This window comes from Podarcis cretensis (assembly GCF_951804945.1).
Source record: "Podarcis cretensis genome assembly, chromosome: Z".
NCBI classification, from domain to species: domain Eukaryota; kingdom Metazoa; phylum Chordata; class Lepidosauria; order Squamata; family Lacertidae; genus Podarcis; species Podarcis cretensis.
Genome location: NC_137184.1, coordinates 49,969,909 through 49,996,741, shown reverse-complemented (window position 1 = coordinate 49,996,741; position 26,833 = coordinate 49,969,909). Strand labels below are relative to the sequence as shown.

The following is a 26,833-nucleotide window of genomic DNA, read 5'->3' as shown; positions in this document are numbered from 1 at the left end:
AGCCAGTTCCATGAAGCATGCTAGAATAATAATAATTTTTTTAAAAAAACAGTCTCCACCTGCTGGCAGTAAGACAATAAGGAGGAAGACAATCCATGCCATGTTTTACTTTTAAATTGAAGAAGTATGTGATTCTGCTAAGAAATGTCCTGACCAGGACCACTGGGAAGAAAAGGCTCTGGTGGCCAGAGATTTTGTTTCAATCAAATATATTTATTTATGTATAAAAAGGTAAAAAGGTATGTATGTCTACACCATTCCAGATAAACAACCCCCCTCAAAGCCTTCTTTAAAATACCCCTTCCCTGACCCCCATAGGCAGCTGTGTCTTGAGAGGCTTCCAAGGGAATGGGGAGGCAGTGCATGGCTTGACAGCAACTGCTAACGGATCACACTGAGCTGATGATGTTCCAGCCAGGAGCACCTTCATAGCCACTTAGGTGGGGGTGCTAAAAGCCATTCCCTGTGAAATAAAATCATCATCACACACACATGCTCGCTATACACAATTTGGGCAGCAACCCATCTCCTCCACCTTTTGGTGCTGAAGAGGTTCTGCAGCCCAGAAATAATACTAGTGGTAGCAGTGGTAATAATTATCATTACTTTTTATATTCCACCCACCTGGCAGGGTTGCCCAGCCAATCTGGGCAGGTTCCAACACATAACATAATAAAATGTCAAACACTATTAATTGTTCCTATTAATAACAGTAATAATATTCTAAAATAAAAGTCAAAAAAACTTTAAAATAAACAACTTATAGCAAACAAAGCAAAATTCAACAATCCTTGTGAATCTAGTAGCAAACAGTAAAATTAAAACATCAGCAAAAATTTAACAGTTCACACTTATCAACCACAATAAAGAATTACCAATCTACAATCAATAAAAATAACAGCAAATCACAATGCATAAAATACCACAAAACATACAAAACCATGTAAAAGGATTAAATTGAGAAACAAAGATACACAACTCAAAAAAGTATTTTTAAGATCTTCTGCTAGTGGCCAAATTCTCCCCACCAGACAGCAGTGTCCGGGTGGGGATCTTCTAAGCAAGGGAATTCAATCGTGGTGCAGAAAAGAAGTGAAAAGTACACAGCCACTGGGGAGGGGGGTTTCTAAAAGCCCCTCCCCATGAATTAAAAGCACCACGCCCCCCTCCCAGAAGTTCTCCTGCTTTTGGGGTGGGGGTCTAAGCAAGGGAGTTCAATCGTGGTGCAGAAAAGAAGTGAAAAGTACAAATAGCTGAAGAAGTTGGGGCTTGTTCGGGGGTGGGGGGACTTTGAGGAATCCTGTGGAAAAACCTACAAATTTTCTCTAAAAACAACAACAAAACAATGCTACCATCGCCATAGCAGATGTTTTGACTGACTGTAAAAGTGTCTGGTCTTGGAAATGACCAAAGACTTTCTGGGTGATGTAGAGGCTCTGAAATGAGAGGCAGAACACAGCTTGACTGCAGGGAGCACCTTCCCTGCTGAGCACACTTTGTGCAGCCACTTGTCTCCTCCTGCTTTTGGTGCTGAGGAGGCTCTCCAGCCCAGAATATGCATCCAATCGGCAATATGATTTGCTTCAGGAAGGGATGAAGATGCATCACATGTCCTTCTTCGCAAATGGTTCATGAAGTCCAGAAAACTGGTTGCAGCCTCCAGTTGTGGCTCCATGGAAGCAATGATGCTTCTGTCCCCCCTCCCCCCATGTGTGGATCCAGAATTGGCCTCCACTGTCAAAACGTGTTTAAGGAAGAGAATCTTACTTGGCTACAAGGGATCACTGAAGAAGAAGAAGAAGAAGAAGAAGAAGAAGAAGAAGAAGAAGAAGCTTCTCCAGCATGAGGCAAAGGTTCTCTCTGGAGCAAAATCTGGCATTTCCAGTATGTGGCAATGTAGAGAAGGCGGGAGCATCACACAGAGGATCCTGGAGAGGGAAGGAAATGAGGACAGTTTAGGGAGAATGGGAGACAGGACATCCATGTGAGGCTTCCACTTGGCCTTGTGAATCCGCTTAGCAATTGCAAAACTTAGAGACATGTATACTATATCTGTGTGCACCCTCCCCCAAAACAATCTTTTTGCCGTTGCTCTGCACCTGGGCCACTCGCCGAGACTAGTCTACCTCACAGGGCTGTGGTGACAATTAAGGGAGGAGGGAAAAACATGTATGCTATCCAGAGCTCCGTTGAGAATATAGGTGCAACTAATAAACCATAAATAAAAATAAATAAATAAATATTGAGCCAACATGCTGCCTTCAAGGAAGGGCCCCCAATGTCATTTTGTACCCCCTCAAGCTCCCTGTGAGATTCTGTGGTGAAGCTGCCCTCTGAACTTGGTTTTCCCAGGTGGAAAGCCAGGAAGGGACCCTGTGCACCTTGCTGTGAAGCCACCCAGGCATCCCTGACAGCGCACAGGTGTGCATCGCATGCAGCATTTCATAGATGTGTGCAATAAGCTGGGTCAGGCATAAAGGTCACGTCAGCATTAAAGGAGACATTTGTGGCTGCGGATCTAGAGGCCTGGCGGTGTGTGCAACATTTTTACAATAGACTGGTCTGTCTGGACTGCAGTAAAACTCTGTTGGGCGTCTCTGTGACTACAAAGGACACCTTCGTGGATTTCACACACAGAAAAGGAAGAGCATTTTCTAGGAAGCGCAAGGACTTCCAGTTGCTCAGGGATGTTCTTGGAGCTTGCAAATAAATGCCCCAAGAGAAGCTGCAGCCAGAACATTCATTAACGCCTGAATATTCCCTCCGTCTTCCAAGGGAGAACAAGCAGGTGGATGTGGCCGGCTCCTCTCACATTCCTAACCACACAATCGCCCTGTGAGGTAGGTCTCCCAGGCCCAACAGCCTAACCACTACATCACAATGCCTTGGTTCTCCACAACACCTTGAAGAGGGGACTTGTGGCTGCTCTGCTGCCAGGCAAGGATGGGGACTCCAGACGCTGTGGAAATGTGGGCAAGCACCACGTCCCGTGACCAGGCCTAGAAAGATGGCCACTCACTGCACTTTCTCAGAGACAGCCGAGAGCCAGGAAGCTCTCCGTTCAAGTTTCCCCTCCGTTACACATGCAGAGGCCCATCTAGTCCAGGATTCCGAGTCCCACAGCTGGCCCGCTGGATCCCTTCCAGAAGCCCACAAACATGGCATGTAAACAACAGCTCTCTCCTCCCCAGCAGCAAGCCCTCCCTGGTAGACTGCCTCTGAACATGGGTTTTTTATTCAGCCCTGACTGCCAGCAGCCTTCACTAGATCTGCCCTGCATTAACATGCTTTGTTCTCCTTTTAAAGCCATCTAGGTTGGTGGCCTGGGACGCAGGTGGCGCTGTGGGTTAAAGCCTCAGCGCCCAGGACTTGCCGATGGAAAGGTCGGCGGTTTGAATCCCTGCGGCGGGGTGCGCTCCCGCTGCTCGGTCCCAGCGCCTGCCAACCTAGCAGTTCGAAAGCACCTCCGGGTGCAAGTAGATAAATAGGGACCGCTTACCAGCGGGAAGGTAAACGGCGTTTCCGTGTGCGGCTCTGGCTCGCCAGAGCAGCGATGTCACGCTGGCCACGTGACCCGGAAGTGTCTCCGGACAGCGCTGGCCCCTGGCCTCTTAAGTGAGATGGGCGCACAACCCCAGAGTCTGTCAAGACTGGCCCGTACGGGCAGGGGTACCTTTACCTTTACCTTTAGGTTGGTGGCCAGCCCCACCATCTTGCAGCAGAGAGTTCCACAGATTCAGAGATACAACTGAACCCATAATTCAGAAGCCACCACTCTGAGCCATAAGTGGGGGCAATCCACACCAATGTTCGCCTACCTTACAGGAGTGTTGCCAGGATTATGACTGGTGCACAACGGACTTTGAGTATCCAAACTTAAGAATACACCAGCTCATAATTCAACTGTGGCACTCTCTCCCAGTGCCGGATTTATGTATAAGCTAAACATACTATAGTACAGGGCCCCCACTCTCTTGGCCCCCCCAAAAAAAATTAAAGGGAAAAAAACAACTGGATGTACATTTCCAAAATATAAGATAAGTTCACTTACTTTGATAAAAAACATTTTGTTATGTGCAAATGGCTTTAGATACCTATTAAGTCCATAAGTTACCATATAGCACATATTCAGCACAAAAAACAGGCACAATTTGTTGTTGACAAAGGACAGCTGGACATATAAAGAGCCCCATGACCTGCACAGACATGATTTCTGGTGTCTGCATGTGCGCAGACATGATTTTCAGCATCTGAGCATGCGCAAACGCAATTTCCGGCACCGCAGAAGTGAGTCCCTGTGCTGCGCTGCGCCGGTTTAGTGCAGCGCACGGGGACTTGCCAAGCGGGCGGCTCAGTTCGGGGGCGGCTTGTGGGCCGGTTAAACGACCCCCGTGGGCCGCTTGTGGCCCATGGGCCTTAGGTTGCCGACCCTGCTATATGGTAATTTATGGACCAAATAGGTATCTAAAGCCATTTCCACATAAATAGGAGCCTACACAACATAAAACACTGTTGCTCTATGTTGGGGTTTTTTTATCTTATATTTTGGAAATTTACATCCATTTTTTTCTTTAGTTTTTTTTGGGGGGGGCAAGAGAGTGGGGCCCTAAGCTATAGCTTGTTTAGTTTATACGTAAATTCGGCACTGGCTCTACATAAAGTCCCTGCAGGATCAGGCCCTGAGCAGAACGAGGCTGCGGTCCAAGCAAGGTAAGGCAGGCGGAAAGGAGGAAGGAGACCCTCGAGCGCCCCCTTGTGACACGAGCGGGCAGTTCATACCTGAAGCGACCAAGAAGCCTTTCAGCCAAAGCACAGCCTCCGAGGAGGGAGGGGGGAGGACCATCTCGGCCGGCATCCTGTTCTTCCTGTGCCTTCCTCGAGGCTATGCCCTGGCTCAGCCCCAGCACCTACTGGCCAGAAAAGTCGCCTTTCCCACCCAGGCAGACCCCGGGTCCGTCCCCACAGACGGGCACTTCAGTTCAACCTTCCTTGAGGACTTCCGATGTCCAGAGCCGACCAGACGTCCCCAGAAGCCCCCACCACCTGGGGCCGAGAGCCAGAAGCCAACTGGGGGCTCTGAAGTTGCGCAAGCTTCCGGAGCTGCTCAACGCTGCAAAGTTGCCATCCCACCCCACCGGACCCGCCGCCTGCGCCGCGTACACCCGCACACCCTCCCCCCGCCAGCAGGAACTCACCTGCCCCGGGACTCTCGGGAAGCCACTTGGCGCCGGGCTGGAGCGCCTGGAAAGGAAAAGAGAAAGTTGCAGACAACCGCAGTAGACTGCAGAGCGGGCTTCCTTCCGAATCCCAAATAAAAAGAAATAAATGGAAAGCGCAAGATGGGCGCCGAAGGGGAGTTGCAAAGTGGATGCCCTGCCCCAGGAAAGGCACTTTGGGGGGCCGGGGGTGGGACACCCGGGTGCCTTCGTCGCCCGGGCTCAGCCCCAGCACGTACTGGCCACACAAAGTCGCCCTTTCGCCCAAGGCAGACCCCGGGTCCGTCGAGCTCGGCGGCCTCCTCCCCACAGACGGGCTTCCCTTCGTCCCGTCCCGCCTGGAAATACCGGGACTTCAAGGCTGGCCAGCAGCTGCTCCACCCCGCGAAACACCGCGCCCTCCTCGGGAATCCACGGCGGTTTCCCACTTTGAGGACCCGCGACGTCCAAGTTGGGCCGGAGAGCCAGAGGTGAGTTGGGGGGGGGGAAGAGGGGCTCCGAACTCCAAAGCAGGTCCCCCGCCCCACCGTCAGACACTCACCTGCCCCGGGACTCCCGGGAGGAGGAAAAGAAGCAGCGCGGCAGAGGAAGGAGCGCACCCCGAGAAGGCGCGGTGCGAGCCCGCCGCAAAGATGAGAGGCTCCGGCTACGACCTGCGTCGCGTGGCGTCCAGAAGAGCGCAGCACGGGCGAGTGCCGACCTCGTCCGCAGGGGTTTTTAAGGGCAGCTCCCCCTCCCCGCTTTCACCTTACAGCACCTGCAAACCTCCTGTGGCCATTTCTACAGCTCCGACGTCCCTTAAAGGCACCGGCGGCGCGACGGGCTGGCGGGTTTGCTCTGTGGCCGAGCTGCCTCCTCTTCTGCTGCGCTGAACATACTTTACCTGTAGCTGAAAAGGAGGATCGCAGTCTAGAGGTCAGGGGATCCAGTGGGAGAGCAGGCAGGAGCAATATAGGGCCCCTGGCTGCGGCTGCTGCTGAGAGGTCTCTTCAGCTGCTTCTCTTCAGCCTCGGTGTCCCTGAACGGGGATCAGCTGCCGGTGGAGGGAATTTCGCCACCTTCTCCCCCTTCAGGCTGCTGTTCAGCAGGTGAAGCTGGCTTCTGTTTTTTTTTTTTTTAAATGATATTTATTGAGTTTTACAAAATATAATCAGAACAACAAACAACAGACATCAGAAATACAAACGATATCAAAAAAAAACATAGAAACAAAAAGAAACATGCAGAAAATTCAACATAATAGTAAAAGAAGCATTAAAAGACAACTCTGGTTCATTCTAATGGTCTTCAAAACCTTATTTTCCTTGCTTCCTCCCGCCTTCCCTTCTTGTATTCCACTTTAAAAGTTTTTTTCAGCAAGCTCATTCAAATTCGTTTTATCCTTTCTCTTTCCCTTTATACACTTCCTTATCCTAATCACTGGATCCCCATCATTTCATTTACACTGCCCTTAGCACTCATAAATTTTACAATGATTTTGTAGATAAACTTTGAACTTCTTCCAGTCTTCTTCCACCAACTCTTCTCCTTGATCTCGGATTCTGCCGGTCATTTCTGCCAGTTCCATATAGTCTATTACTTGTATCTGCCATTCTTCCAAGGTGGGTAGATCCTGTGTCTTCCAGTGTTTTGCGATGAGTATTCTTGCTGCTGCAGTAGCATACATAAAAAAGGTTCTATCCTTCTTTGGCACCAATTGACCGACCATGCCCAGGAGAAAGGCCTCTGGTTTCTTTAGGAAAGTGTATTTAAATATCTTTTTCATTTCATTATAAATCATCTCCCAGAAAGCCTTAATCCTTGGGCACGTCCACCAAAGGTGAAAAAATGTACCTTCAACCTCTTTACATTTCCAACATTTATTATCGGGCAAGTGATAGATTTTTGCAAGCTTGACTGGGGTCATGTACCACCTATACATCATTTTCATAATATTCTCTCTTAAGGCATTACATGCCGTAAATTTCAAACCGGTGGTCCACAACCGTTCCCAGTCAGCAAACATAATGTTATGACCAATATCTTGTGCCCATTTTATCATAACAGATTTAACCGTTTCATCCTCAGTATTCCATTTCAGCAGCAAGTTATACATTCTCGACAATACCTTAACCCTGGGTTCTAATAATTCAGTTTCCAACTTCGATTTTTCCACCTGGAAACCAATTTTCCTGTCCATATTATAGGCCTCTCTTATTTGAAGCTGGCTTCTGGCCCCTTGCAGTTGCTCGCTCCGAAGCTGGGTGGCAAGGGCTGGTGTGGAGTGGCAGGCTCTGTGATCCTCCGCTTCCCACCCGTGCACCCTGCTGGCACCCACAAACAACACTATGCTGCTGCTTGGTGAGCCAGACATTCCTAGCCACAGGGGACATTGGGACGTCTAGTGCCAATGTGGTATTCTCCTTCAGAGGGAGGGCAACCCCAGAGGCAGATTGAGGGCAGTGCATCCAGTTCTGCCACACTGGGCACTAAGACAGAGAGAAAAAAGGAGCCCTAACAGGAAGACGGTTAAGCTTCATTTTGTCCCCTTCCTGCCGCACAGGTTTAGCAGATATGTCATGATAGGGCCCCCTGTTTGTGACTATTTAGCAATCATGCATTTGTGATTTCGCTGCAGATCATCCTACACAAACAAGTACCTGTATTTATGCCTGGTGCCCTGCTCTAATACTCACAAGAACCAGCTTCCAGCATCAAACACAGTCTCTGCATTTCAGGGGACCAAACTCTGCCTCCTCATACTCAGAAACTAGAACCCTCCTGCCAGCCGGCTGCTGGGATGCTGCTGGGTTATTACTTCTGGCAGTAATAGAAGATGTTGACATTTCACTCTGATGTTCCAGAATTAAATGTCAAGTTATTCCTGTTCAGAATGTAACATTTACATTTCCCCCCCTCAAATACATCATTGCAGCCGTATTTTTACATGCCTGGCTGCTCAGGGAGGGTGAGGGTAGTTGTGGCCCAGAGATGGAGAGGCAGACTTTTCAGAGGAGCCAGGCCAGCTGATGTGTGGAGGAGCAGGGCTTATATTGTGGCTGCTCCTGTTCTGTGGAACAGCATCCCTGCTGAGATACAACAGGCACCCACTACCTGCAATTTCCAGAAGCTGTTGCAGACATTTTTGTTCCAGTGAGCTTTGCACGCTGCATGGATGCGTCTTGGGTGTGCATTTATTGGTTGTCATTTTCTGTGCTGTTTTTATTATATCACCTTGAGACATTTATGTAGAAGTAATTTAGTTAACTAATAGCACAGGAAGACTTTGCCCCACTAGGGAAAGGTAAAGGTACCCCTGCCCGTTCGGGCCAGTCTTGCCAGACTCTAGGGCTGTGCGCTCATCTCACTCTAGAGGCCGGGAGCCAGCGCTGTCCGCAGACACTTCTGGGTCACATGGCCAGCGTGACAAGCTGCATCTGGCGAGCCAGCGCAGCACATGGAACGCCGTTTACCTTCCTGCTGGTAAGCGGTCCCTATTTATCTACTTGCACTTAGGGGTGCTTTTGAACTGCTAGGTTGGCAGGCGCTGGGACCGAACGATGGGAGCTCACCCCGCCGCGGGGATTCGAACCGCCGACCATCCGATCGGCAAGTCCTAGGCGCTGAGGTTTTACCCACAGCACCACCCACGTCCCTTTTGCCCCACTAGACTAGTATCTTATTTATTTACTTTAGAATTTATAAATTGTTCTGCATTTAAAAATACTCATGAGGCAGTGAGGCATCTAGAGAAAAGTTTTGAAAGAGATGAAATGATAGAAGTTTACAAAAGTTTGCATGCAGTGGAGAAAATGGAGTAAGAAATGTTATCCCCACCCGACTCCTAATGCTAGAACGTGTGGACATCCCAGGAAGCTGAATGTTGGAAAATTTAGGACACATAAAAGAAAGAGGAAGTATAAAAATAAATAAAAGGACTTCTTCACCCAGCACATGGTTAAACTATGGAACTCCCTCTAACAGGAGGCAGTGATGGCCGCAAGCCTAGGTGACTTTAAAAGAGTAAACCAATTCATGGAGAATAAGGCCATCCATGTCTACAAACCATGATGGCTCTGCTCTGCCTCCACAGCTGGAGGCAACACTGCTTCTGAGTGCCAGTCTCTGGAAGCCGCAGGAGAGGAGAGCTGCTCTTGTGCTCTGGTGCTGCATGTGGGCTTCCCATTGGCATCTGGTTGGCACCTGTGTGAAGAGGATCCTGGGCATGATGAGCTCCCTTGGGACTGATCCAGCAAGCTCTGGTGGAAGAGGCCTTGCTCAGTGGCAGAGCATTTTCTTTACCTGCACATTCCACCTCCAGCATCTCCAGTTAGGGCTGGGAGTGAATCCAGTCTGATCTCCTGGAGATCCACTGTCAGTCAGTGTGGGCATTGTGGAGCTGAATGGAGCCCTGGCCTGACTCAGCAGAAGGCAGCAACCTAGATGGCTGAGCTCTTGGACTCCAGTTCCCATTGCCCACAATCAGCATTGCCCAGTGGCCAGTTGGTAGCAGGAGAAGCCCCGCAGAGCCTGAAGGGCAAGCGCCTTCTCATCCCTGATCTGCTCATCCTGCAAGCAAACCCTTCACAGGCTGCTTCCCTGACCCCTGACTAGTCTTCTCCAGCCTTGTTTTCCTGCGGCTGCTGTCAATCGAAAAGTGCCACGTGCGCAGTGCAGCCACACACTTCGCGGGAACTTCCAACCCTTTGGCAATTTTAACAGTCCTTTTCTGCACATTTGCTTTTTGAGGTGTGAGAAAACCAACTTTTTAAAAATAGCTAGCCGTTTCCACACTGGAGCCTTTAAGAGGGTCTCTCAGTTACAGCTCTCGAAAGGGCAGTTGTTTTACGCCCCAAGTTCACGTGGAACATCTGAGGTGAACTGACTGCAATTGCGCTCTATGCTGGGTCTCCTTTATGGTGAATCCCTTCCCATTGGAATAGGCTTTACAATATCTGTGTAACATTTAAGGGTAAGTGAAATGCACACAGGCGTAGAAATAAACACAACCCAGAACGGGCCTTGTTTATCCACGGCTGTAAATCACCCCATAAATTTGAGGTGCGCCTTTGGCTTAATATTGAGGTGGGATGCAGAAAGCTTTCCTTGCTTTGCTTCAGACAAACCCAGCCTCTGCCACCATGTACTAAATAACATAGATATGTAGGAATCGGAAGGTGGTGTATAGGCAAAACACACCATGACTCTATGGGATGCATTGAATTAAATTCTGCTTCTTGTAGACCCATTGGCATTAATAGACCTACATTAGTCATGTCAATTAATTTCAGTGGGCCGTTAAGTAAGTAAGTAAGTAATTTATTAAATTTGTATACTGCCCATCATCCACAGAACTCAGTGTGAGTCACTGCGCATTGAACTAGGCAGCTATTGGAGTAACATTGGATGTGTCATTTTGCCAATGCACACATTATTGCAAATAAGTTCATGAACACAAAAGCATTTTTGTATGTTGTATCATAAAACATACCCCATTTTATATCTGTTTTCGGCTTGGAGAAATGCATCACAAAATTCAGGAAAGTGGAGATTTCAAAGGGTGACTGTTTTGGTTTGGAAATTGTAAAGTAAGTAAATCTGCCTTGTGAGGGAATGCTGCAGTTTTTGCAAGTGAGTTTCTGCTCTGTGTACAAGAAATGTTTCAAGTTTGCATTCATGTCAACTTTCATTTAAACATCCTCTGTTACTAGGAAGATGGATACTTGCCTGCATGTTCTGAAATGCTAACAAGAAGGTACTTGTCACCTCATGCTCCCCACTGCTTTCCCCACCAGAATGCTAACAGCAAACACTGCACAATGCAGACAGAAAATGAAAAGACTGATATTAGGCTAATATGGCATGCTAAAATTCCAGGCTCTTGTTTGAAAGGAAGTCTCCATGCAAAATGTGTGATGAAAGACAATAGCTTTGTAACCTAGATCAATGCTTCTCAAACTTTTTTCACTGGGCCAAACTTTCAGAATAAAAATTTGCTCACACCACACTAATTTTTTTACTGGTAAATAATACATTGGGAAACAAAAAGAAACAACTCCTAGCAGTACTTGCTTTAGAAAAGATATCTAACCATATTCTGCAAATAAAAAAAATATTTGGATGAAATGTTTCTTTGATTGTCCTAGAATCTTCCTGCTACACTTGCCTTCCTCTCCGGCCGCACCAGTGTGGTGCTTCACACCCTTTGAGAACCACTGGTCGAATTAATGCTGGAAGGGGTTAAGACCATAGAGTAAGTTGTCCTGCCAGGCTTAGCTCACTTTGGGAGGAACTAAGTTATGAAGCCTTTGTTTCCCCAGTCTACCTGAGAAACTCAAGGTATGAGAATGTCTGAGCTGGTTGCTCCAAGTTCAGACCACAGGCTCTCACAAGCCACTTTTGAGTTTAATAATAATAATAATAATAATAATAATAATAATAATAATATATTTATACTCTGCCCATCTGATTGGGTTTTCCTAACCACTCTGGGCGGCTTCCAACAAAATATTCAAATACAGTAGTCTGTTAAACATTAAAAGCTTCCCTAAACAGGGCTGCCTTCAGATGTCTTCTAAAAGTCTGGTACAGTGGTGCCTCGCAAGACGAAATTAATTCGTTCCGCGAGTCTCTTCGTCTAGCAGTTTTTTCGTCTTGCAAAGCAAGCCCATTGACGGCTTAGCAGATTAGCGCTATTAGCGGCTTTTAGCGGCTTTTAGCAGCTTATCGGCTTAGCGGATCAGCTGATAAGCAGCTTAGTGACTTAGAAAAAGGGGGGGGGGAGGGAAAAACCCCCGCAGGAACTCGCAAGACATTTTCATCTTGCGAAGCAAGCCCATAGGGAAATTCGTTTTGCGAAGCGCCTTCAAAATGGAAAACCCTTTCGTCTAGCGGGTTTTCCGTCTTGCGAGGCGTTCGTCTTGCGGGGCACCACTGTAGTTGTTTTTCTCTTTGACATCTGATGGGAGGGCGTTCCACAGGGCAGGTGCCACTACTGAGAAGGCCCTCTGCCTGGTTCCCTGTAACTTGGCTTCTCACAGTGAGGGAACCGCCAAAAGGCCCTCGGCACCTTCAGGTATACTGTTTAGGGCTTTAAAGGTCAGCACCAACACTTTGAATTGTGCTCGGAAACCTACTGGGAGCCAGTGTAGGTCTTTCAAGACCGGTGTTATGTGGTCTCAGCAGCCACTCCCAGTCACCAGTCTAGCTGCCACAATCTGGATTAGTTGTAGTTTCTGGGCACCTTCAAAGGTAGTCCCACATAGAGCGCATTGCAGTAGTCCAAGTGAGAGATAACCAGAGCATGCACAACTCTGGCAAGACAGTCTGCAGGCAGGTAGAGTCTCAGCCTGTGTACCAGGTGGAGCTGATAAACAGCTGCTCTGGACACAGAATTGACCTGCGCCTCCATGGACAGCTGTGAGTCCAAAATGACACCCAGGCTGCGCACCTGGTCCTTCAGGGGCACAGTTACCCCATTCAGGACCGGGGAATCCTTCACACCAGCCCGCCCCCTGTCCCCTCAAAAGAGTACTTCTGTCTTGTACTTCTTATAAATGATTTCGGAAATTTCACCACTGTGACTAAGTCAAATTTTACTTTTCCTTGCAACTTTTTCTGAATGCTGTATGGATAAAGCAAATGAACCTGACCTTTGGATAATTGGTAAGTAAACCATTTTTAACCTACCTAATGTGTGGTCTTTTTCTATGCTTGGGGAATAGGGAAACTTTGGAAGGAAAGGTACATTGTAAGGCATACTGTAAAGGTCTAACAGCCTATAATTCCATGCTTTACCTTGCTGCACATCCCGTGATTTTAAATCTTTGCTAGAATTCTCTCACTGAAGGGTACTTCCCCGAAACCAGGATCTTAGCATCCTATTTCATTACATGAAACAAACACTTAGACAGCCAAAATGGCACAATTTGTACACAAAGCGGGAATTGGAGGAAGTCCAAGTTTGGCCAAACAAATAAATTTCCTTACTCGGGGGCAGGTATGGGAGGGTGGGAGACAACAAAAACAGCTGTGACCATGGAATACTAACTGACTGTTGGAGGTGTGGATAGAAAGGAGTGGGAATGGTATTCTAGGCTGGCCTAAACTAGAACACTCCACATGGCAATGCTGTTGCATGTCACAGTTGTACCATCCCCATCTGAAAACCTGGAGAACCACAGTGATTTGCGGTGGAGAAGAGGAGCATGGGGGCAGGGCTTAACCCTCTCTCCACCCACCACTTCTTCTTTCAGAATCAGCTCCTCCCACAAATTCCCTGTAATGGTTCTAAGGGGGTTGCTCGTGCGTAAGTTGCTGCCACTCCTGGCTAGGTTGCCTGGTTGAACCCTTTCTCTCTGGACAGCCTTGCACCCGTGGCTGTCTCAGTCGCTGGCAGAATCCGTCAGCGGGCGTTTCTTCCAGCAAAGAAGTTCTTTGATGCCAAGTCTCCTCCTACTCTCCCTGCACGGAAGTCTTCTGCGCAGGGAGGGTGTGGGCAGCGGAGTACCCGTGCTCTCCCCACTGGTCTCCGGTGAAGAGTCCTGGAGCCTTTTCTCTGATTCCCCCATCTGCTCCCCTTCACCCCTGGTGTTACGCTGATTTCACTCCCCAGCAGATGGGCTGCCTCTCTCCCTGCTGGTACCCTCTCCGGCATCGCTCTGGAGCCTTCCCTCCACCTCTGGCTCCGATGGCAGTTCCCTGACATCCACCTCCCCCCCAGGACCCCCTCCACCCCCGGCCCGACCTTCTGATCCAACTTTGTCCCTTTCCTCGGCCGACGATGCGGGGAATCCCCTGAAGGAGCTGTCACCATCCTCTGAGGATTCAAAACCCGCTTCCCACCCGCTCCGATCTCTCCACGCGGGATGGGTCTCCCAGTCTGATTCTTCTCCCTCGGACTCCTCCCCTCCCTCCTCTTTGGAGGCAGGAAAACCCACAAAGTCATCTTCGTCGTCTGTGGTTCCAAATTCTTCCTCCCAGAATCTCGCTAGTGGTTTTGGTTTATCTGGGAACAGGCTGTGGAATTCTTCCACCAGAAACCCCTCATTGATCGCCTCAGCGGGGACCCACATGTTTTCTGACCTGGGTTCTCCCTCCCAAGCTACCAAGTACTCCACCTGGTGACCTCGCCACCTTGAATCGAGTATTTCCGTGGCTTGGTTGTGGTGTTCCCTCTCCTCTACCCGCGGGTGGGTAGTGACTCCTCCCTCCCGCACTGGAAATTCCCGCCCCTCCCAGTACGGTGAGAGTAGGGACCTATGGAACACCGGATGTATCTTCATGGTGTCAGGTAACTTGAGCTTGAATGCCACGGGATTCACCTGCTGTGTTACCTCAAAAGGTCCCAGCCGCCTTGGCTGCAACTTCTTGCACCCTCCCTTCAGGGGTAACCCTTGGGTTGACAACCACACCCGGTCTCCCACCTGTATGGCCTCCCCCTCCCGACGGTGCTTGTCTGCCTGCCTCTTGTAAACTTCCTTGGCCCGCTCCAAGTTCATCTTAAGTTGCTGGTTCAGGGCCTCCATTTCTTCCACAAACTGCTCTGCCGCAGGTACACTCCATCCTTCCTCCCCTCTCCCCGGGAAGGCCCTGGGGTGACACCCATAATTGGCCAGGAACGGGCTCATTCCCGTGGACACATGTTCAGCGTTATTGTATGCAAATTCAGCCAGCGCTAATTTCTCTACCCAATCGTTCTGTCTCTCGCTGACGTAGCAGCGTAAGTATTGCTGTATAGTATTCGCTCTTTCTGCTTGCCCATTGGTTTCCGGGTGTCTCGCCGTCGAGAAGCCCACCTCGACCTGCAACAAGCTCATGAGCTTCCTCCAGAACCAGGAAGTAAATTGTTTCCGTCACTGCATGTGAGCAAGCTATGAAATGGCACATCTTTGTCAGCAGATTGACTACTACCATGACTGCTGTCTTCCCCTTTGACTTGGGCAAATCTGTCATAAAATCAATGGACACCACCTCCCAGGGTCTACCTGGCGTGGGTAAGGGTTCCAGTAACCCTGCGGGGGCCGCCCTCTCCCCCTTTGCCCTTTGGCAGTGGTCGCACCCCCGTACATATTCCCGTACATCTTCCCTCACCCTTGGCCACCAGAACTGCTTGGTAATGAGCAGCATGGTTTTGTGCTATCCAAAGTGCCCCGCTGTTGGGTTGTCGTGGAGTTGTTTGAGTACCTTTCCCCTCAAGGTCTCCCCCGGTACATACAGCGCCCCCTTATAGTACAGTAGCCCTTCCTTTTCCTCAAACCACCCATGCTCTTCCCTTCCGTCCCGGAGTTCCCTGATTTTCGTTTGAGCGAACACGTCGTTTCTAGTAAGCCCGGCTAGTTCTCGTTTCCCAACCAACGCTCCCCCCCACACCCATCGGTTCTCTGGAAACACGTGTCGGATCTCCAGCGGTCCCTCTCCTTTCATGTACTCCGGCTTCCGGGAGAGAGCATCTGCTCTTACGTTTTCCTCTCCCGGTACGTATCAGATCTCGAAGGAAAACTTGGAGAACTCCTGTGCCCACCCTATCTGTCTCTGGTTGAGTACTCGCGCTGTCCTCCAGTATTCCAAGTTCTTGTGGTCAGTACAAACCTGGATCTTGTGCTGCGCCCCTATCAACAGATGTCTCCATCGGCGAAACGCAGCATAGATAGCAAGTAGTTTGCGGTCATACACCGTATAGTTCTGCTCCGACTTGCTCAGCTTCCTCGAGAAAAAGGCACACAGCCTCCAGCCCTGCTTGGCCCCTGGCTGCAAAAGTACCACTCCAATGGCTCGGTCGGACGCGTCGGTCTCCAGCCTCATGGGCTTCACCAAATCAACGTGCAGGAGCTGCTCTTCCGAAGCGAACGCCCTTTTCAGTCTTTCAAAGGATTGCTGGGCACTTTCCGTCCAGGCGAACTCCTTTTTGCTACTGAGACAATCTGTGATGGGTGCTGTCAAGTGGGCGAAGTTCTTGATGAACTTCCTGTAGAAGTTGCTAAACCCTAGGAACCTCTGCACATCCTTCCGGGTTTTGGGTGCCTTCCATTCTAGCACTGCCTGCACCTTGCTCGGGTCCATCGCCAGGCCCTTGTCTGACAACTTGTACCCCAGAAACTCAACCTCTATGGCGTGAAATTGGCATTTTTCCAGCTTGACCCACAACTGGTGCCTTTGCAGTCTCTGCAGCACTTCCCTGACGTCCTTGACGTGTTGCTTCTCATTGTCTGAATAGATTAAGACGTCGTCCAAAAAGGCTACGCAGTTCTTGAACAGCAGGGGCCCCAACACGTGGTGCATGAAAGCTTGAAAACAGGTGGAGCCCGATTGTAATCCAAATGGCATGACTAAGTACTCAAAGGCCCCCAGGGGGGTGAATATGGTGGTTTTCCATTCATCCCCCTCCCTTATCCTAATCAAATTGTACGCTGCCCTGAGGTCCAGCTTGGTAAAAATTTTCCCCTTCCTCACCCGCGTTAAAATGTCATCAATCCTAGGCATTGGGAAGGTCACGGGTTCTGATACCATGTTCAAGACCCTATAATCTACGATTAATCTGGGCTGATTAGTCTCCTTTTTGTCCACAAAGAACACCGGACTGCCCCCCACCGCCTTTGATTCCCTTATGAAACCCCTCTTCAGGTTCAATAAACTGCCGCAACTCCTGCATCTCCCGGTCAGACATGGCAGCTGAGCCCCTGGGAGTAAGTTGATTTGGCAGTCAAAGGGTCTATGGGGGGGGTAGTCTATCAGCCTCCTTCTCGCTGAAGACTTCCTTCAGGTCAGCATATTGTGGTGGCACCTCCCCTTTTGTTTCCACCGCCAGCCCAGCCACCCTGGCCATTGTCATTCTTGGGTTCTCTCCCCCCAGACAGTGTTCCAAGCAGTAGGCTGACCCAAAGTTGACTGACCGCTGATGCCATGACACTACTGGATCATGCAGTGCCAGCCAGCTCATTCCCAGTATTATTGGGGGTCCTGCCAGTGTGGCCACGTGAAAGGCAATGGTCTCCATGTGCCTGGAAACCCTCATTCGCATTGGCGGGGTCTGGTGTGTCACTTCCCCTCCCAGAAGTTCCCTGCCGTCTATGGTGGTCACTTGCAAGGGAAAATCCAGGGGCAGGAGGTGGAGTTGGTGCTCCAGAGCGAAGTCCCTGCTGAAGAAATTGCAGGAGCTCCCTGAATCCAGCAGCCCCTCAACTTTGACTGGGTGCCCATTCGGGAGTTCTAGCACCACTTCTATGGCTATAGCTGCCCTGGGAGGGTCAGGCTGGGGCACTTCTATTAGTTGCTGGCCTGGCTGCTGCCCCCGATGGTTGGCAGCCAGGCGTTGCCATTTCCCTGCGCCTGCCCTTCCTCCCCCTTCTCCTCGCAGCCAGCAGCCCCCACCATCCCTTGCCAGGCCTTTATTTGAGGGCAGACCCTGGCAAAATGTCCTGGTCGTTGGCAGAGGAAACACTTTTTGGCGGTCTTCCCGTCCTTCCCCTCCCTCTTCCGACCTTCACTGGAGTTTGAAACCTCTTGCGCGCGCGAGCCATCTATCTCCATTGGCTCAGCCGCCTGGGAAAGCTGTCTCGGTATTTCAGGAATGCGGTAGTCATGGCAACGTTCCCCTCTCACTTTGCGTTTCTCCTGAGCCCGCGCTTCCTGCCGCACTCCAATCGCAAGCACAGCCTTGGTCAGCTGATCCATCGACTGTGGGTGGGGCGCGCGGGACAGCTCGTCCTTCACAGTTGGGGACAACCCCTCCTCAAACAACATTTGAATTGGTTCAGCGTCCAGATCCCACCCGAGCCGGTGGATCAACATAGCGAAGCGTGACCAGTAGTCTCTAACTGACTGGCTCCCCTGCTTGCACCCCATCAATGCTTGTCGAGTCACACTTTGCTCCACTTCACTGGAGAACATCGCATTCATCGCCTGGAAGAATTTCTTTAGGTCCTTCAAGGCATCATTTTGCGTGGCCATTAGGGGCCTGATCCATTCACGCGCCCCATCCTCCAGATGCCCCACAATATAGGCTACCCTCTCCCCATCATCAGCAAAGTCATTATGCTGCGGTTCCAAAGCGTACTCTATTTCCGTTCGGAACGCATTGTAGTCCTGGGGTTTCCCCCCAAACTTGTGTACCAGCCCCGGTACCTTCCTTGCGATGGGGGTGGGTCTGACCTGTGCATCCTGAGCCCGTCTTTCGTCCAGCCGTGCCGTCAGGAGAGCTACATGCTGTTCCAAGTCTCAGTTTCTCTCTACCAGACTTTGCACTCCAGCTGCTTGCTCCGTATCTCCGGCTGCCCTGGTTTGTTTCATCTTGCTGCCTCTCTGGGGCTGCGCACAAGCAACGTCGGTGACTGACGGATTGCTGTAATGGTTCTAAGGGGGCTGCTCGTGCATAAATTGCTGCCACTCCTGGCTAGGTTGCCTGGTTGAACCCTTTCTCTCTGGACAGCCTTGCACTCATGGCTGTCTCAGTCGCTGGCAGAATCCGTCAGTGGGCGTTTCTTAAACTTCTTCCAGCAAAGAAGTTCTTTGACACCAAGTCTCCTCCTGCTCTCCCTGCGCGGAAGTCTTCTGCGCAGGGAGGGTGTGGGCAGCAGAGTACCCGTGCTCTCCCCACTGGTCTCCGGTAAAGAGTCCTGGAGCCTTTTCTCCGATTCCCCCATCTGCCCCCCTTCACCCCTGGTGTTACGCTGATTTCCTTCCCCAGCAGATGGGCTGCCTCTCTCCCTGCTGGGACCCTCTCCGGCATCCCTCTGGAGCCTTCCCTCCGCCTCTGGCTCCAATGGCAGTTCCCTGACATTCCCCTTAGAAGAAAGGAACTGTTGTGCCTTTGGCATGCCGCTTGCTGCACTTAATGTGTGGCTTGACCCTCCCACTGATATGCGGGAAGCTGCTGGCAGCAGTCAGAAAGATGTCAATGGGCAAAGCTGCCTTCCTCCCTGCTATTCCTGTGCACTCTGAAGTCCTTGGAGCACGAGGGCAGTTCTGAAAATATAGCAGGCTTTTTAACACCAAGCAGGATTACCCACAAATCTGTGGGAAAAGCCACCTCTATCAACACAGATGCTTCCCCACCCTTTGGACTGGAATGATTCCTTTTTGCAACACACTGATAGGCGATTACAGGTTTTGGTGCCTTGCTGGGAAATGTAGACTCTGAAATAACAAGGAAGGGATTATGGAAGCATGACTTTCATTGCACCTTAAAAAAGAAAATATATTAACCAACCCAATAAGTTCTTGGAGGATATTTTGCCAGGCAAGCTGACAGCATGAATAGTTCTTGTGGGGAAGAAACAGAAACTGAACATGACTCAGAAGCTTGGTGGCAGATTCAGAAGCTCAGAGTCTCTTTGTGATAGTCAAGGCAGCCTCCTCACAGCCATACCCTCTTCTATGATTAGATTATCATATTTAATAACACAATAATAATAATTAGGGATGCATTGGAATGATTGATACAAATATCCATGGGTTGCCTTTCAGCTGGATCTACTATTTTCTGTGCATTTCTCCATTATCTTTCTTTTGAGTGACTTCAGTTGTGTTTACATTAAAGTTCCACACTATGTAACTTGCATACCATTCTCTTGAGAATGAATCATACAACTATGGAGTTGGAAGGGTCCCTGAGGATCATCTAGTCCAACCAACCCTCTGCAATGAAGGAATATGTAGCCGTCCCATATGGGGATTGAACCTGCAACCTTGGCATTATCAGAACCACACTCTAACCAACTGAGCTATCCAGGCTCACTGGGAGTTTCATTGTTCCCTCTGGTGCCTCCTATGGATGCATGACCTGACTGCATGTCTCCAGGCGCTGCAGTCATCTGTTTGGGATTCCCACACTGCAGAGTTGGTGTTGTCAGTCTTCATGTCACGTTTGCAGACATCTTTGCAACATAGAGTTGGTCTGTTAACAGGCCTGGTGCCTGAAGCCAGCTCCCCATAGATCACATCCTTGGGGATCCTGCCAACTTCCATCCTGGGGACATGACCAAACCAGCATAGAGGTTGCTGAGACAGGAGTGTGAATGTGGGCATAGCCAGGATTTATTGGGGAGAGAGGCTTTATGTTGGGGGGGGGGGCTGAACTGAGTTATCTGCGACACAGTTGGCCAGTTAATTTAATTAAGTTTTTATTTATTTACTTGATTTCATGCCTGCACAACTGATGGATTGATAGTTTAAATGGTTTAGATCCATTTCAGTCCGGTTTCCGTCCTGGTTTTGGGACGGAGACGGCTTTGGTTTCCCTCACAGATGATCTCCGTAGACAACTGGATCGAGGCGGGTCAGGACTGCTGATCCTTTTAGATTTGTCAGCAGCCTTTGACATGGTCGTTCATGATCTTCTGGACCACCACCTCGCAGACGTAACTGGCTGTGCTCTTTTATCTCTGGTCAGGGACAGAGGGTGGCATTAGGGAGGGAGTTGTCGTCGCGCCACCCTTTGGTGTGTGGAGTGCCACAGGGCGCAATCCTCTCCCCGATGCTTTCTAACATCTTTATGTGCCCCCTTGCCCAGACTGTTCGGAGCTTTGGGTTGGGCTGTCACCAATATGCTGATGACACTCAGCTTTATCTGCTGATGGATGGCCACACCGACTCGGCCCCGAACACACTGACCAGATGCTTGGAAGCTGTGGCTGGATGGTTTCATGGGAGCCGATTGAAACTAAATCCTTTGAAGACAGAGGTCCTCTGGCTGGGTCGGGATGGCATAGGGACCAACTCCCTTCTCTTGCGAGGGCCCAATTAGTGCCATTGCCTTCCGTTAAGAGTTTGGGTGTAATCCTTGACGCCTCCCTTTCCATGGAGGCGCAGGTTACAGCAACAGCCAAGGCGACATTTTTCCACCTTCGCCGCATCAAGCAGTTGGTCCCTTACCTTTCCTGCCCCGACCTGGCCACAGTGATCCATGCGACGGTCACCTCCAGGCTTGACTACTGTAATTCATTCTACGCGGGGCTGCCCTTGAAGCTGACCCAGAAACTCCAGCGGGTGCAGAATGCTGCAGCAAGGCTGCTCACAGGGTCTCTGCCATGGGAGCATATTCACCCAGTGCTTTTCAAGCTGCACTGGCTCCCAGTGGAGTACAGGGTCAGATTTAAGGTGCTGCTTTTGACCTTTAAAGCCCTTCACGGCCTAGGACCCTCGTACCTACGGGACCGCCTCTCCCGGTATGCCCCACGGAGAGCCTCAAGGTCCGTAAATAACAACACCCTAGTGGTCCCGGGCCCTAAGGAAGTCAGATTAGCCTCAACCAGAGCCAGGGCCTTTTCAACTCTGGATCTGGCCTGGTGGAACGCTCTGCCTCATGAGACCAGGGCCCTGCAGGATCTGATTTCTTTCTGCAGGGCCTGTAAGACAGAGTTGTTCTGCCTGGCCTTTGGCTTGGAGCCAATTTGATTCCTTCCCTCTCTTTCTTTTTTCTTTTCCTTTCTCCTCCTGCGATGAGGCTACATTTTAATATTTTTATGTTTCAATATTTTAATGTTGTATTTTAATTTTGTTTTTAAGTTGTAATCATTCAACTTGTTTGTATTATTGCTTGTTAGCCGCCCTGAGCCCGGTCTTGGCTGGGGAGGGCGGGGTATAAATAATAATAATAATAATAATAATAATAATAATAGTTGGAAGTCACTCTTTACCTTATTTCTACCTCTCTCTTTCTGTTTTGTTATCATTCTTATTTTCTCCTTTCTCAGTATTTTACTACCACCACCACCACCACCACTACTACTACTACTAATTTATACCTTGCCCATCTGGCTGGGTTTCCCCAGCCACTCTGGGTGGCTCCCAATCAAATATTAAAAACACAATACAGCATTAAGCATTAAAAACTTCCCTAAACAGGGCTGCCTTCAGATGTCTTCTCTTTGACATCTGGTGGGAGGGCGTTCCACAGGGCGGGTGCCACCACCGAGAAGGCCCTCTGCCTGGTTCCCTGTAACTTGGCTTCTCAGAGCGAGGGAACCACCTGAAGGCCCTCAGCGCTGGACCTCAATGTCCGGGCAGAACGAAGGGGGTGGAGACGCTCCTTCAGGTATACTGGGCAGAGGCCGTTTAGGGCTTTCAGGGTCAGCACCAACACTTTGAATTGTGCTTGGAAACGTACTGGGAGCTAATGGGGGTCTTCCAGGTGTTATATGCTCCCTCCGGCTGTTCCCAGTCACCAGTCTAGCTGCTGCATTCTGGATTAGTTGTAGTTTCTGGGTCACCTTCAAAGGTAGCCCCATGTAGAGCGCATTGCAATAGTCCACATGGGAGATAACCAGAGCATGCACCACTCTGGCGAGACAGTCTGCGGGCAGATAGGGCTTCAGCCTGTGTGCCAGATAGAGCTGGGAGACAGTTGCCCTGGACATAGAATTGACCTGCGCCTCCATGGACAACTGTGTCCATAATATGTTATCTGTCTGAACTGCATGCAAATGAAGGTGATGTGCAGTCAGAAGGACCCTGTGTGAGAGATGGGGTGGGGGTGGGGAATCTCCCAAGGTGAGAGGCTGAGAGAGAAGAAGGATGCTCCTAGATGTGAGCTGGGAGGACATACATTTTTCTGTACGGGACAAAAGTTAAGATATGTCTGTGAGAAACGATTCTGTTATCTATCTCTTCTATCTTTTATCTGTTATTTCATTCTTTTTAAAATTCTTTTTTGTGTTATTAGTTTGTCTTTTTTTGTAATGTGAAAAATGTTAATAAAACTTTTTTTAAAAAAATGGAATGTGGGCTTGGGAGAACACATCTTTGTTTAAAACTCTGTCCTGCCATATGATACCCAAAATTTTCCTGATGCAGTACATGTGGAAGGTGTTGAGGTGTCGCTCCTGATGGTTGTAAGTTGCCCACGACTCACCACCATGAAGCAGTGTGCTCAACCCACAAGCCTTGTAGGCCTTCATCTTGGTATTGGATGTTAGCATCACATTCTCCCAGACCCTTTTGAAGAGGTCAGCCATTTCTGTAGCAGCCTTGCCAATAGGTTTGTCCAGCTCAGCATCCGTGGAGAGGCTGCTTGTTATGGTGGAGCCATGCAGAAAAAACCAAGCATGTGGTCACCAATGCTGATACATGGAGTGCTGGCGAAGATCTGGCCCAGGATGTTGGTCTTCATCAGGCTGATAGCAAGGCCAAACTCAGTGCAGGCTTGGACAAAACAGCTGATGAGCTTTCTGATGAGTTTCTGAGTGTGCTGTCAAGGCTGTGTCATCTGCACAAAAACATATCTTGCATAAGGACCCGTCACACTTTTGTCTCGGTATGCCTGTTGCTCCTTGAATATACGGTACATTATCTTGAGTTGAGCTGAAGGCATAGGGGAGTAACAAGAGGAGGAATATGCAAAAGAGAATTGGGGTAAGTACCCTGTTTCACACCACTCTTTATAGGGAAGACATCTGAGGATGAGCCTCATATTGGATAGTGCCACATATGTTCTCATGGAAGAACACAATCATAGTGTGGTGCATTTCATCTTGTTGAGCAGTGTGAAGAGTCCTTTTCTGCTAACAAAGTCAAAGGCCTATGTCAGGTCTATAAAGACAACATACAAGGGGCTCCTCTGATCTTGCCATTTCTCATGCAGCTGGTGCAGTGAGAAAATCACCTCCATTCCTGACCTTTGAGCTCTAAAGCTGCATTGTGACTCAGGGTAGACCCTGTCAGCAAATGATTGTAATATGTAGAGAACTACATGGACAAAGGGTTTCCCCACAGTGCTCAGCAGGGAGACCCACAGTAGTTGTTGTAGTAATGGCAGTCCCCTTTGTTCTAGACTACTGTGTCCAATTCTGGGGACCACAATTTAAGAAGGGGGTTGACAGGCTGGAACATGATCAAGGTTTTGGAAGCAAAGCCTTATGAGGAATGGTTGAAGGACCTGGGTATGGCTATCCCTGTCCAGGAATGACTGTAGTTGAAGAGCCAGGCACTCCTACCCACAAGGACACTTGGACCTCTAGTGACAACGAGATATACAGGAATACCCCCAAGCTAGTTTCTCGAGTCCCCTTGAACTCGCTGGATTTCCTTTGACGCTATAGACTTGGAAGATTCCGGTGTTACTGAGGATGGCTAGGTGTAGCTTCCTTGGTCAGAAGCCGTGTACCAGCCCAGCGGGAGGGGCTGCTCCAGCCCATCAGAGCTCCACCTGTTCCAAGTATTAGTCCCTCCTACCTCCTTTCCGCGCCCTCCCTCCACGCCCGGGCGCACCAATAAGAGACGGGAAAAGTTTGCGCGGAGCCAGTGAGGAGGGGGCGGCGTGCCGCTGGGACCAATCAGCGTGGACCTCGGCTTCTCGTGCTGGAGCGTCAGGGTCGGCTTGGCTGCTTCAGTCTGCCTGGCGCTTCTAGCTCGATCGCCCGCTGACTGACTGGCCGACTGGCTGTCGTCTCCTTTCCTCCTCTTCCTCCGGGCCTGGAATGCACGACCGAGGGCAGCGGTAGAGCGCGGCAGCCGCCCGGAGGCTAAGATGAAGGGCGGCGGGGCAGCTCCGCCAGTCGCGGCGCCCCCTCCTTGTCCACTGCGCCTCTGCGTGATCCTAGTCGCCGCTCTGCTCAGCGTCAGGGCGGAGCCCACCTGCCAGCGCGTCCGCGCCGCTTTCCAGGCGCTCCAGCCCGGCGCCAAGTGGCTTCCCGAGAGTCCCGGGGCAGGTGAGTTCCTGCTGGCGGGGGGAGGGTGTGCGGGTGTACGCGGCGCAGGCGGCGGGTCCGGTGGGGTGGGATGGCAACTTTGCAGCGTTGAGCAGCTCCGGAAGCTTGCGCAACTTCAGAGCCCCCAGTTGGCTTCTGGCTCTCGGCCCCAGGTGGTGGGGGCTTCTGGGGACGTCTGGTCGGCTCTGGACATCGGAAGTCCTCAAGGAAGGTTGAACTGAAGTGCCCGTCTGTGGGGACGGACCCGGGGTCTGCCTGGGTGGGAAAGGCGACTTTTCTGGCCAGTAGGTGCTGGGGCTGAGCCAGGGCATAGCCTCGAGGAAGGCACCTGGGTGCCCCTCCCCCCCAAAGCTGCCTTTCCTTGGCTCAGCCAGGGCACCCCACGTTCCACCGCTGCTCGTCGTGTCCAGCGGGTGCCGGTCCTGCTCCCAGCGTCCCGTTCCCGGGCAGATTTCGCTGGAAGTGCGGGGGCGGGGGGAGTTTAAGTCCGCTCTCCTGGCTGGGTTTACTCCCAGGTAAGAAAGCAGAGAGGTCTACTACTGCCGTCTGCAGTTTTGCTCTTTCCCTTTGCAAACGCATTTCTGCGCACTCCGAGGGGGGAACTTGTATATGGAGCAGGGGAAGCCCTGGATGCTTTGATGCCGAGAGGGGGAGAAATGCTGTGCTGTACGGGTGTGGAGACCCCGTTTTGCATGCAGAGGCTCCAGTTCAATCGCGGGCGTCTCCGGGCGGGGAAGTGGGGGTGCCTCTCGTCTGGTCCTCGCCGTCGGGATAGCAGGGCTGCCCGAGAGGACGCTGAGGTCAGGTTTAGGACCAGACAGCTTTTTCTGGGGAGCCCAGTTGGTGTGGTGGCTGCGCACATCGACGCCTGGATGCGCAGCAGAAAATTTTCCAAAGCGCAACATTATCGGGGAGATTCTCTGGCGCTTTATACTTCCATTGGAAAATGTGCGTGGATGTGTTCATTTAGCAACGGTGAGGAGGAAGAGTCTCTGAATCCCCGAGGGCCTGGCTGCCAGACTTGTCTCCTGGGCGCCCGCCCGCCTTCTGTCTCCTCTCTCTCTTTTTTGGGGGGGTGGGGTGGGGTGGGGGTTCTTGCTCATTGTCCCTTCCTTGGCTCTTTGTGCGAATAAGCAAGGCAGGAGCAACGCATTAGCTTGGCTGCTTGAAAATGGGAGCCAGCCTGTCCCTTTTGAGTTTCTGTTAAGTTGGGTAACCTTAAAAATGGTGCTGGAGGAGCCTCTTGAGAGTCCCATGGACTGCAAGAAGATCAAACCTCTCCATTCTGAAGGAAATCAGCCCTGAGTGCTCACTGGAAGGAAAGATCCTGAAGCTGAAGCTCCAATACTTTGGCCCCCTCATGAGAAGAGAAGACTCCCTGGAAAAGACCCTGATGTTGGGAAAGATGAAGGGCACAAGGAGAAGGGGGCGACAGAGATGGTTGGATAGTGTTTTCGAGGTTACCAGCATGAGTCTGACCAAGCTGCGGGGGGCAGTGGAGGACAGGAGTGCCTGGCGTTCTCTGGTCCATGGGGTCACGAAGAGTCGGACACGACTAAACGACTAAAGAACAACAACCTTAAAAATGGTTGTATAAAAGAAACCTGAAGACGGATTTTTGTGACTATGGGACTGAGAGGGTGGCGTGTGTGTCTTGGGCGAAGCCAGGATATATGTTGGGGTTGGGGGGACTCCCACCTGTCATTGTCCTCTGTCTGCCTCTGTCTGGCAGATTCAGAATGAAATGTCTCAACAGTTGTTTTAAATACTTAATTTTGACCACAGGTACTCAGAAAAAGCTGTCAAAATATTTCTACAATTTCTACTTTTAATCAAGTGTTTTTATTTATTTACTTCATTTAGGGAGCAGCAGCTGCCCTACCTGCCCTCTGGCTATACCCATTGTGTGTGTGTGTGTGTGTCCACCCTTTCCTTTCTGGCAAGATTGCAGCTTCTGAAGTATTTTTTCCTCAACAGGGAAGGGGCAGGTGTGTT

The 26,833-nt window shown here is 50.4% G+C and overlaps 2 protein-coding genes across 4 annotated transcripts in view; one reads left to right on the top strand and one right to left on the bottom strand.

Moving 5' to 3' along the window:
• Positions 1-590: 590 nt before the first annotated feature.
• Positions 591-18,092, bottom strand: LOC307207797 (uncharacterized protein; the record flags this gene model as incomplete). The annotated part of the gene is made up of 5 exons (XM_079961858.1): positions 591-1,928; positions 5,196-5,241; positions 5,456-5,752; positions 5,982-6,105; positions 17,796-18,092. The coding sequence occupies 5 exons, from the start codon at positions 18,090-18,092 to the stop codon at positions 1,772-1,774; spliced, it is 921 nt and encodes a 306-aa protein (XP_079817984.1). The 3' UTR covers positions 591-1,771.
• A 6,440-nt stretch (positions 18,093-24,532) lies between these two features.
• Positions 24,533-26,833, top strand: part of GPC3 (glypican 3) — a 245,626-nt gene continuing 243,325 nt past the window's right edge. For all 3 annotated transcript variants that reach the window (XM_079962803.1, XM_079962802.1, XM_079962801.1), the window contains exon 1: positions 24,533-24,838. In XM_079962803.1, coding sequence (XP_079818929.1) covers positions 24,658-24,838 — 181 coding nt within the window. In that variant the 5' untranslated portion in view covers positions 24,533-24,657. The remainder of the gene's footprint in view (positions 24,839-26,833) is intronic.